Genomic DNA, 13,149 nt, shown 5'->3' with positions numbered 1-13,149 from the left:
ATAGTATTTGTAACCATAACAACAAAATACATTGTTTTATTTTCTACTGCATTACAGACATCATTAATGTTAAATATTTAAGCACAGAGACTGATGTTTAATTTTACCTAAAAACTACAAGAAATCCTTACTGTTATTTACCTTCCTCTCTGTAAAAGTCATAAGGAATCATACTATTTATTAAAAAAACAAAAAAGTCTAGCATAAGCATTATCAGAGAAGCTCCATCCAGCAACTGATAGAGCAGAGGCAGAGACCCACAGCCAAACATTAGGCAGAGCTTGGAGAATTCTGCTGAAGAGGGCAAGAAAGGATTACAGGAGCCAGAGGGATCAAGACACAAGAAAATGGCCAACAGAGCCGGGCAGTGGTGGTACAAGCCTTTAATCCCAGCACTTGGCAGGCAGAGGCAGGTGTACTCTGTGAATTCAAGGCCAGCCTGGTCTACAGAGAGAGTTCCAGAACAGCCAAGGCTGTTATAGAGAAATCCTTTTTTAATAAAAAAAAAAAAAAAAAAAAAAGAGGAGGAGGAGGAGGAGGAAGAAACCAGCCAACAGAATCAACTAACCAGGGCTCATAGGGGCTCACAGTGACTCAGACAATCAGGGAGGCTGTATGCGTCAGACCTATGCCTTCTGCATATATATTAGTTGTGTAGCTTGGTGTTCCTGTGGGACTCCTAATAGTGGATGTGGGGACTGTCTCTTACTCTTTTGCCTGCTTTTGGGACCCTTTACTTCCTACTGGCTTGTCTTGTCCAGCTTTAATATTAGGGGAAGTGTCTAGTTTTATTATAACTTGACATGCCATGACTGGTTGATATCCTTGGGAGGCCAGCCCTTTTCTGAAGAGAAAAGAGGAGGAATGGATCTAGGGCAGAGGGAATGTGATGGGGAAAGGCACTGGGAGGGGAGAAGGAAGAGGAAACTGCAGTCAGGATGCAACATATGACAGAAGAATAAATTTTTTAAAGAATTAAAAGAAAACCCTACAATGCATGTAAATCTGTATATAAATATATACAATTTAAATTCTCTTGTCTAGGCTGACAATGCTTCCTCCAAGAGGACTATATCAAAAAATGGAATGATAAAATATATCAAAACATAATTATAATAAAAATATGAAAAAAGCATGAGTTGTATGATATCAAAATTTCTTTCATATTCTTATATTTAATTATAATTGTTTTATTTCAAAGTTATCATCTGGTAGAAGACAGCTTTATGTCTCATTTGATCAATCCTGATATACCAGGTATGGACAAAGAGAATGTTTAATTCTGGAACTTTTTGAAGGAAACAGCACATTTCTCTAACAATTAATCTGTTCCTTTCAGAAATGTGATCAACTGACCAAAAATAATCATTTAAGCCAGGCCTGGTAGTATATACCCGAAATCCCAGCACTTAGAGGTGGAGGTAGGTGGATCAGGACTACAATGTCACCCGTGACTATATAGCCAGTTCAAGGAGAATCTGGCATTTCAAACTAAAAAAAAAAAAAAAAAAAAAAGACAAGAACAAAAACAAAAGAAGCACCCAAAACAAAAAACCTTTAAGAATATGTAGTTGTCACTAATGCCAGGAAACAATATGACAGAAGCTCCTGTACAAATCGGTCTAACCTCTACAGCCAACATGGTTAGAAAATTCACATTTTCTTCTTTGACCATGCTAACAAGAAGCCTTAACAGTAGTATTAAAACTTACTACAACTAAGTTAACAAACTAAAGCTAGCCCATCTGACACTTAAATCAGAAAAACATTTACGGAGCTCTGGTATTAATGGTTTAATCATCTATGAAGAAACATTTATCCAAGTAACATTTTAAGTGAAAATTAATTTTCACCATATTGCCTTTGCAATGACCATTTGTATTACCTTTTAAATTATATTTGGTTAAAGCAAGCATAGTCTACATTGTCTTTTGGGAGGAGGGGCAGGGGAAGCTTGAGTCCAGACCTCAGCATTCTTATCCAGCATCCCCAAACCATAACTGTTCATGAATGCCTGTCTGAAGAATAATTCAAAATAGACAAGACTATATAATTGATTTTTTATTTTGAGACTGGGTCTTGTTTATAAAATTTACTAATCAAATAATTGAATTCAATTAATCTACAATCCTCAGTCATTTTTGACTTACATATTGCGATGTATTTGACTTTTTTTTTTAAACAGATCTAAAGGGCTTCTGAACAGAAACAAGAATTTTTACCGAAAGATGATGAATGCTACATTTAAGTCAAGGTCAAGATTCTTTGTAGCATATCTATTCTTGAAACCTTCCTGCTTCAGACTCCTAAATGGTGCTACCACCACCATTCCTGGCTAACCAGATTTCCCATATTTCTTTGAGACAGATAGCAAGCACTTACCAACAGAACAGGAAAAAAATGCTAATGATTACTTTTTGAACAATGAAGTCATACAAACAGAACCTGATTTTTTTCTAGCGCTGAAACAGAAAGCCCAAGTCTAGATAAGTAGAGTGTTTTATACAAACCATTAAACAGAAAATATTTCCTTTATTAAGGAAATGTCTTACGTTCTCTATAAACAAAATCATAAAAGTTAACTGAAGCGGATAATTTAAATCTATGTATATATTCAAAAATCTGATAAAAGAGACTTGAACAGACACTGGTATACTCATTCAAAATATCACATGGAAGAAACTCATGGATAAATAGATAAAGATGTAGAATGTTCCTTAATTACAATATTATTGAGTTTTAAATGGAAGGAAATTCTGAATCTTGAAGACATGCTGCTGAGTGAAACAAGCCAGTCACAACAGGACCGTTTATATAAGGTACCCAAAGTGGTGACATTAATGGAGGTAGAAAGTACAACTGTGGTTGTTAAAGACTAGTTGAGAGAAGAAATGGAGAGTTATGATTTAATAGACAAGTTTCAATTTGTAATACTAATATAAAAGCTTTGAAAGGTATGGTGAAGATGGTTGTACAACAATGTGAATACACTCAATGGCACTGAAATATATACTTGATTTAAGTGATATTATGTATATTTTATCACAAAAATGAGAAAATGAGGCCTGGAGAGATGGCTCAGCAGTTAAGAGCACTGGCTGCTCTTCCAGAGGACTGGGGTTCAATTCCCAGCACCCACGTGGCAGCTCACAACTGTCTGTATCTCCAGTTCCAGGGAACCTGGTACCATCACAAAGACATACATGAAGGCAAAATACCAATGCACATAAAATAAAAAATAAATTTTTAAAAATGAGGAAATTAAGCTGGGCAGTGGTGGTGCATGCCTTTAATCCCAGCACTCAGGAGTCAGAGCCAGATGGATCTCTGTGAGTTCAAGGCCAGCCTGGTCTACAGAGTGAGATCCACCGCCCGGCGCAGGCACCAAAACTTTAAAGAGAAGCCCTGTCTTGAAAAACCAAAAAGAAAGAGAGAGAGAGAGAGAGAGAGAGAGAGAGAGAGAGAGAGAGAGAGAGAGAGAGGAGGGAGGGAGGGAGAGAGAGAGAGAGAGAGAGAATGAAAACATACGTTTCAAGAGTGATCTAACCACCTACTGAGAAGTCCACTTTACTATGACTATTATTTTCCTAATTCTAAAATAAAAGCAATGGGGCTGGACAGATGGCTAAGCGGGTAAGAACACTTGCTGCTCTTCTTGAGGGCCCAAATTCAGTTCTCAGTACCTGTCTCAGGTGGCTCACAGCCAGCTATAACTCCAGCTCCAGGAAATCTCATGCCTCCGGCCTTAGCAGACACCTATACTCATTGCACATACACATATTGAGAATAATAATAATAAAAAATCTTAAGAAAAGCAAACTATTTCCAACCTTGTTAATCAAAGAATTGAATTCCATTAGTCTACAGTCTTTCCTCAAGTCGTCTTTTGGTTTACACATCATGATATAGAACTTTCCATCTGAGCCCTTTAAAGAGATCTTCTTTGGTTTCTGAAGTGAAGAAAGAATTTCTACCTAAAAAATAATGAATGTTATATTTAAGACAAGGCTGGAATTCTTTGTTAAATTTGAATATTATAAATATTGAGTTATGCATCATAATAAAAAAGAATAAGTGGGAATATGTAGTAAATTAGTATTTTAAAATTTCCTTTTACCTTAGCTACCTAGAAGTTAAAAAATAAGGCTGTCGAGTTCAAGGCCAGCCAGGTCTACAGAGTGAGTTCCAGGACAGCCAGGACTGTTACATAAAGAAACCCTGTCTCAGGCTGGAGAGATGGCTCAGCCGTTAAAGGCTAGGCTCACAACCAAAAATATAAGAAACCCTGTCTCAACCCGCCCCCCCCCCCCCCAAAATAAGATTGAATGGATATGAAGTAAAAAACAATACAAAACCAAAAACAAACCCTGACTTTGTCAACCAAACAGGTACTTACACATGCATATTCAGGTAGTCCTTTCAAAGCAGTCACAAAATTTTACATACTAAAAAAAATTTATCATAATGTTGGAAAGGTATTATCAAAATACATCATATAAATGTTCAAAGAATAAGTTTATAAATTGAAAGTAATTTGCTTTTGAAAAAAATCTCCAAAATGAAGCTTACCTCATGAGTAAACTAAAAAATACTGCTTAAGTTAAAAACAAAACATGATTATTATAATGTAAAATGTAAATGATTATTAAAAGTTTTAAAATGTTCTAAGCCACAGAAAATTTGGAATAAATAGGGAGTTTTCCAAAGTTTCCCCTAGAAGTATTCCAGCACTATTTCCTTAAAATAAACATTCATTTATAGCCACGTTTCATGGGTGGGCAGTTGGAACAGAAGAAAAGGTTATGCCTCGCAGGAAGAGGCCACAGGCTCATTCCCAGCAGTGCATTTAAAAAACAGGGATGGGCTGAGGAGATGTTCAGTGAGTAGAGTACTTGCTACCCAAGTGTGAAGACCTGAGTTTGGAGCATGTCTATGATTCAGTGCTTTCTGGTGAGATGGGAGGCAGAACCAGGAGAACTGTGGGAAGCCCATGGGCCACCCAGCCTGAAATTCTGTGTGAAATAAAGTGGAAGGTAAGGACCAACACTTGAGGTTATCCACTGACCACCTGTGGGCTGTGGCACATGCTCACATTAACTCGTGCACACATGGGCAATAAAAAGTTATCTGAATTTTGGTTCCGCATAAGAAGCAAATCAAACACATTTTGCTTCATCTGCTCTCCATTTTTTAAGACAAAAGAAAATATAGGAAAATAAAATTGTGAAAACACAGTCATAGTGAAATATGAGCATGTGAAGGCTGGTTATAACTCCTTAACACTTAACTTTGTACCACAGTACAAGACAATTCCATTTTTCTACATTTCTAGGATTTTCTTTGCAAATAAATTCAGTTAGATTTTTACCTTAATTTGAAGTTGTAAGCTTAACTACATTAAAAAATTATAGTTATATAAAACTGAAGTTTACCACATCATCGAAGCCTGCAAGATAGGCCCAATGCCCAGGAAATGGGTCATGATTAGCATGGGCACCCAAAATTGATGGAAGAGTAGGTATCATGACTGACTGCAAAGGAATGAGGATTTCACTAAATGTTGGGTCTTCTACCAGTTTTTTAAGCATTTTAAAGTGAGTGCTCATGCTTAATGTAGAATTACTTCCATCAACCTGAAAAAAAAAAATCAACACAAACAGTATATTTCAATTTTTCTGAATTTACCTTGAATTAGAGAACTTTAAGCACAGTAAACATTTCATTTTTACAATCTCAATTGCTTAGCAGTGTGCAATGTCCTAAGTATTTTTAATCATCTCATTTAAACCTCTTTTACCTCATAAATAAAAATTCTTTTATCATAGGAGTTTCTAATGACTGAAGGAGATTAGTAGAAACCAGTGACATATTATCAGACATGAGAAAATCTATAAATAAATTTTTTTGGTTATCAAATCTCATTTAGCAATAAAATGATACCTGAATTTCTTAGTGTAAAGATCAATGCAATGTGTGTTTCATTATGGGATATTCCAACAGATTACCATCAGTTACAATATCCAATATAAAGTATGAGTACCTTTAAAACCAGAAAAAGAATTTAATTCCCACATGTAGTTTGCCATGAATGTTTCAGATGAAAAACTAAGCACTTGACCTGAAAAGTACTCACAAGGCCAGTATCCATAAAATAACAGCTTTTCCTAGTGTCAAGTACATAACAGGTCAAGTAAAATTAATGGAAATAATGAGCGACTATCCTTTTGAGAAGAGTTTATTTATGAGAGGAGGAAGAAAAATAGGGTCACCTGTTCTCTTTTTACCTAGAAATGATTAATGGATTTTGATTATTTGTCAAGGGACACTAGCTATTTACCTAATCAAGAACCTCTCCCTTTAATAATCCTCCACATACTTTTATCTCTCCTACAGTCTTTTGTTTTGTTTCCTACCCTAATTCCTTACACAGAAGTGGACACTCCTTTAACCACCTTCCTACTTCAGTCACAAGTATACTGAAAATAATGCTTACTACTCCAAACGATAGCCATCTGCTTGTTTTCCTACAAATCTATCAGCAATTCAAGGCAGGTTTCTATTAGTCGTCTTTGTTTCCTCAGCACGGTGACTGTGCACTGAAATATTGAAAATCAGGGGCTTGGGCTAAAGCTCATGGGTAAAGTGATTGCCTATTATGCATAAGGCCTTGGGTTCAATAATCCAACACTTGGCAACCAACTAATAAAAAATTCTCCATTCGGTTTTCTATCATATATGTAGGTTAATATACAAGTTTTCAAAACTTAAGGATATGACAATATAATCAGAGACTGCTTTAATACATTTTACATGGATTTTTTATGGTTGATTTAATCATTTATTTAAAACTATTGAAAACTATTAAAAGTATTATTTTCAGAAAAATTCAGAAATGCAGAGGATATCTGGAAGAGGACATATAAGTTACAAGTTTAAAACAGATTTATTAAGATAAATTATATAGGGGTAGAGGTGTAGCTCAGTGGTAAAGCCCTTGCTTAGCAAGATCAGGTTTCCGGTTCAATCTCTAGTACTACGAAGAATAGGGAAGGAGGTAGAAAAGGTTCATTAAAATATACCATTTGATACATTTTGATACATGTATACTGATGTACTTAAAAATTTTAATGAAAAAACAGCTCAAATACATATAAGTTCTTGTATAACATTATTTAACATTGGTTGATAAGCAATAAGACCTGTGACAGTACCGATTTGTTGCACAATTCTAGTAGCTTGTCTGTTAGGCGAGTTGCATCTCCAACAAACTTTTCTAAAGACTTTTTCATATGGATAGCTTTGGTAAGAATTTCTTTGCATCTGTTCACACGCATGGGATAAGAAGACTGTCAATTAAAAAAAAAGTAGAGACAATTATATATGAAACCTGATTGGCAAGAACAACTTAAAACAATATTCACAATGTGAGTTTATAATGATAAGCATACAGGAAATCAATTTGGTAACATCAAGAGAGCCATAAAGAAATTTTAATCCTATAACCAGTGAATTCCCTTGATGGGATCTACACAGAAGAAACAATCCGATAATAAGAGATGTAGCAAGAAAAAGAAAAAAGAAAAAGGAAAAGAAAAATAAAAAGCAAACAAAAAAACCTAATGATTTAATGAATGCTTAGTTATCTAATGTTAAAGTTAATTATTTAATATTTGAGTGAAAATATGAAATTATCAATTTAAAATTTACTGTTAAAAATATGATTAGAAAATATACATAAGTTATAAGAAAATACTAATGACTAGTCTGAATTTTAATTTTCTTATTATTTGTATACTAACTTTTCTATAATATTTACCCATTAAATATACTAATCAATGTATACATGCCCACTAATAATACAGTCCTTGTTTTAGTATTAGACTAAATATTTTGAATTAAAATACTCAGGAAAAGAAAGGAATCATAGGCCTGGAGAAATGGCTTAGTGATTAAGAGCAGTTGTTTTCATAGAGGACCTAGGTTCAATTCTCAGCACTCACATGGCAACTTACAACCATTTATAATTCCAATTCGAGTGGATCCAACACGTTCTTCTGACCTCGGTGGGCACCAGGCATGCAAGTGGTGCACAGATATACATCCAAGCAAAATATTCATATACAAAAATCTCTAAAAAACTAGTTATCATAACTATTTACAAAAAACTTCATGAGGAAAAAACATGTTCAAGTCTTTAATCTTAAAATACTGGTCAATTCTCATTTGATAAGTATCTCAAAATATTTAAACAAGGTAAAATTTTTCTCTGTTAGAAAGTATTTAAAAATTACCAACTTAATGTAAGTCAGAACCCTGGAACTAGCATTTATATATTTGTTTTAAGAATCTGCCATAAGTGTTAGGAGACACTGTGGAGACAAACGAATGTATTACCTTTGACACAGCTGTCATCATCCACATTGCTTGCTGAGGATAGGCCAGAAACACCTTGGCTATTATTTCCATCAAGACAACAAACACTTCATCATGAGAATGACAAATTCGAGAGATCAACTGTGAAAAAGCAGTCAAAAACTGATATGGAGCTAACCGATTTGTGTGCTCTGTGAGAACGCTATTTATTTTAGCCAAATCATTTCTCATTTGCATACGATCAGAACGGCCACCTAGGGGGAAAAACAGTTTGAGACAGGAAAAAACAAAATAAAACATCAGTGCATTAATTCCATTCACGGAAAAAAAATGTGATAAAAACTGCCTTTAAAATACATTATCTGCATTCCCACAGCTAGTTTGCTGGATAGTTTGTGTAAATGAGAAAAGCATTTAGGTCTAAGAGGCATTTGGTTTTATCATCCACTGTAAATTTTAGGGTGAATTACATGCTTAAACTGATATCTTTCAAAGTGTTAGAGTTATCAAAAAATGAAGACTATTACTTTTCATTCCTGAATCACAACCACTTTAAAAGTCTACCTTTCCCTTTCTTTTCACACTTTATTTCTTTTCAAAAAACTTATTTTTCAATTGTGTGTGTGTAACACGCACATGTGCACGTGAGTGCGGGTACCTGTGGAGGATAGCAACTTTGGATCTACTGCCTGACATGGGTGCTGGCATTAAACTCAGGTCTTCTTCAAGAGCAGTATGTGCTCTTAATTACTGAGCCATCTCTCCAGCCCCCATCCTTTGTTTCTTACAACATTATAACATTTTAATTATCAAACTTATTACTGTTTTTTGTAAGTGAGATTGTGACGCCAAATGTTATTTTATACCAAAGTTATAATTCTTTCTAGTGCCTTAAAATTTTTATATAAAGAATTATACCTTTTTCCCATTCGTATGCCTTAGCACCAAAATCAAGCCATAGTGATAACATTCGTGGCATTGACTGATATATGAACTGATTTCCATACTGAAGAGATCTGCAATTACATAAATGAGAAATATGATTAGCACAGTTCTTTTTTAGATTATATGAATTAGAATTTAAAGTCTTAAACTACCACTTCAGTTATGTACAGCCTTCTGACAAAAACTATAGTATCACATACTTAGCCATCTCTCTGGTCTTGACCTCAGTATGCAGTGGAGGATAAGACCCTGAATCCTCTGTCTCTATCTCCTAAGCCAGAGACTACAGGCATGGTTCTTTCTTTGGTACCACATATCAAACCCAGGGCTTCATGCACGCTAAGCAAGCACCCTACCTACTGAGATATACCCCTAGCCCCTGAAACAATGGTACTGATATTTCTTCCTAGTAGGTTATTCCCTCTCCGGTTCATCTTTTCTTGATAAAGTATTCAGTTAGCATTAACAAGTATAGACGTTTTGAGAGTTAGTCAAAGTCTTTTAATACTTCCTTCAAATGGTCCTTACAATCTGTACCTTCATTTGTATTCCATGGCAATAAGCTTGGTTAGACCTAATCATTGTATTTCTAGAAAATTACATTTCTGCACTTTTCTTCCTTTGCAGCTGATGATGAAAAGATATATTTTTATAATTATGGGTGGTGATATATTGTGTACCCTAATAAATCTTGCTTGAGGATCAGAGAACAGAGGCAGCCATTAGATTAGACATAGAAGCCAGATAGTGGTGGCACACTCCCTTAACCCTATCACTCAGGAGGCAGAAATCCATCTGGATCTCTGAGTTCAAGGCCACACTGGAAACAGAGCCAGGCAGTGGTGGCACACACCTTTAATCCCAATACTGGGAAGCACACGTCTTTAATCCCAGGAAGTGACAGCAGGGCGGAGAAAGGTATATAAGGCATGAGGAAACAGGAACTAAAGCAGTTCAGCTGAGACCCTTTCAGGTGAGGACTCAGAGGCTTTCAGTCTGAGGATTTGTGGAGTTGGTGAGGTAATAGGTGGAGGCTGTGGCTTGCTCTGCTTCTCTGATCTTTCAGCTTTCACCCCAATATCTGGCCCCAGGTTTTTTTTGTTTGTTTGTTTTTATTATAAGACCATCTAAGATTCAAACAACAATCAAAGCCAGTAGCTTGAGTTTTTACCACAAACTTGCCCTAAGTATGTAACTCTTAGGTGTGTCTACTTTATTTCTGGTATGCTGCATATACAGCTCCATTCATTCCTGGAGAAAAGTGTGAACACAAACTCCTACTACCACAAATTATGCAGTGGGTTTTCCACATTTGGAGAAACCATGGGGGTCAGCACATCTAGAGTATAATGGCTAAGCTTATCTGAGGAAAACCATCTTCCTGATAACTCATGATCTTTGTAATCATGATATCTCCCCTGCCAGGCAATTTTTTTTGTTAATATTTGTATCATTCATTTTTTATAACTGCAAACAAATTCTATTACATACCTAAGTGTTTTATATATATAAGCTTTCATTCCCTAATTAAACTGTTTTTGAGGACAACAATTCACACTAAAGCAGTAATAACATAATTATTCAAGGCACATTCAGTTATTCAAGTGAATATATCATAATAGCTAATTTTTACTCTTTTAAAAATATATAGGGGATGGAGAGGTAGTACAGTGGTTAAGAGCACTTTTGCTCTTGCAGAGGAACAGGATCAATGTCCAGCACCCACATAGTGGTTTATTATCATTCATAACTCCAGTTTCCAGAGGATCTGATGCCCTCTTCTGACTTTCATAGGCTCTAAGCACATACATAGTACATATACATTCATGCAGGCAAAACACACATACAATAAAATGAGGAAATCTAATTTAAAAAAAAAAACTTTAAGTGCCAGTATAAAACAATACCAAACAGTTATAAGTATGTAGTAGAAGTTGAGCATTGGTGCTATAAATTTAATAATCTCAGCATTCAGGAAGCTAAGACAGGCAGACTGAGAGGCCAGCCTTGGCTATATAGACAAGATCCTACCACAAACAAATAAAATCAACAATAAAAAATGGTAACAGTTGCCGGGCGGTGGTGGCGCACGTCTTTAATCCCAGCACTCGGGAGGCAGAGCCAGGCGGATCTCTGAGTTCGAGGCCAGCCTGGGCTACCAAGTGAGTTCCAGGAAAGGCTCAAAGCTACACAGAGAAACCCTGTCTCGAAAAAGCAAAAAAAAATAAAATAAAAATAAAAAAATGGTAACAGTCAAAAGACAGAAGAAATGAACATAAAGTAGCTTTCCTTCTTTGAAGTGCAACTTAAGAAATGTAATGAGTATGTTCTGTATACTAAGGACCTGACATACACAAAGAGTAAAGAAAAAAATTTTAAAAATTGTTTATTCTAGAAAAGAAAATTCAATTAGTAATTGTATTGTTTCTTATTCCATTTCAAAATGTCAACAAGCCAGGAATTATCCTTTAATAACACAGCCATAAAGAAAACCAATAATATTTATAATTATTAGTAATTACAACTATGGAAACAAATTAATGAAATTGAGTTTAGATTTCACAAAAATTGAAATTTTCTTAGGAAAAAGAAATTTGGCTAAGTGTTGTTATTTTAACTTGGGATAGATAAATACTGCTTTAATTACTGAAAAGAAACATTTAACTGAGTAATGATAAGACCTAAAAATAAGGAATTATTTTAATAAGTTTATTGCTGTTAAGTCAGAATCCTTCAATAGAAAATAATAGCACATAAATACAAGAATTATGAAATGTCATTACTTATAAATTAATAATTTGCCAAATAGAAAAACTAAGCATGAATATATATATATATATGTATATTACACACACACACACACACACACACACACACACACACACACACACACACTGGCATCTGAAATTAAAAGTTATATTTCAACCAGAGCAGGAGGATCAGGAAATTCAAGTCCAGACTTAGCTACATAGTGAGTCTGAGGCTAGCTTGGGCTACATAAGACCTCACTTCACAAAACAAAACAAAAAGTTGTATTTCATCCTTTGCCTAGTTCAAGAATAGGCTCCCGACAGGCATGGTGGTCACACTGAGGCAAAGGAATATGAGTTCAAAAATAGCCTGAGCTATAGAGCAAGATTCTGTTTCTAAAATTCAAAAGCAAACTAAGAAAAAAACAAGCTCTTTATTTAGTGTAACCTCAAAATAATGTCCCTATTTGTTAATTTTTTACAGGATTTGACTAGGAGAAAATACTCAATTACCATTAAATTTAACAATTAAATATATTAAGTTAAAGGTCTTCTGAAATACTATACACAGTGATTTGAGCAATGACTGTCACAACCTCCTGAGTATGGGGATTATAGGTATGGGTCACCATGTCCAGCAAATGACAGATTAAAAAAATTTTTTGTTGTTAAACATGCTATGCAAGTGCTCTACTATTAAGTTATATCTGCAGCCCAGTACTATTGATTTTCTAAAACTGTATCTACATATACCTTTCTACACACACACACACAAACACACACCCCATTTTTTAAGACTAAGAAAAAAGTTGTATGAAGGAAAATATTCTGGGTTGTGAGAGATGGCTCAGCTCTGGTTGTACTTGCAGAGGACCTAGGTTCTCTTCCCAGCACCCACAAGGCAGTTCATGGTCATCTGTAACTCCAGTTCCAGGGGATCTGATGCCTTCTTCTGGCATCCAAGAGTACTATACACGCACATGGTAAATATACTCACATGCAGTCAAGTAGGCAAACACTAATACATGTAAAATAAAGGCAAATTAAACATTGAAAAAAAGAAGGAAAAATATTCTCTCTC

The 13,149-nt window shown here is 35.1% G+C and overlaps 1 protein-coding gene and 1 pseudogene across 1 annotated transcript in view; both read right to left on the bottom strand.

Moving 5' to 3' along the window:
- Nucleotides 1-13,149, bottom strand: part of Atr (ATR serine/threonine kinase) — a 110,460-nt gene that overhangs the window by 14,156 nt on the left and 83,155 nt on the right. The window contains exons 37-41 of the mRNA XM_059268384.1: nt 9,292-9,389; nt 8,395-8,627; nt 7,212-7,346; nt 5,433-5,633; nt 3,831-3,974 (exon numbers count right to left, since the gene is read on the bottom strand). Coding sequence (XP_059124367.1) covers nt 3,831-3,974; nt 5,433-5,633; nt 7,212-7,346; nt 8,395-8,627; nt 9,292-9,389 — 811 coding nt within the window. The remainder of the gene's footprint in view (nt 1-3,830; nt 3,975-5,432; nt 5,634-7,211; nt 7,347-8,394; nt 8,628-9,291; nt 9,390-13,149) is intronic.
- On the bottom strand, nt 10,570-10,751 carry LOC131915781 (U1 spliceosomal RNA; annotated as a pseudogene).

The sequence above is a fragment of the Peromyscus eremicus genome, chromosome 7 (assembly GCF_949786415.1).
Source record: "Peromyscus eremicus chromosome 7, PerEre_H2_v1, whole genome shotgun sequence".
In the NCBI taxonomy this organism is placed as follows: Eukaryota; Metazoa; Chordata; class Mammalia; order Rodentia; family Cricetidae; genus Peromyscus; species Peromyscus eremicus.
The sequence above is the reverse complement of the archived record's forward strand: the minus strand, read 5'-3'. Positions and strand labels throughout refer to the sequence as shown.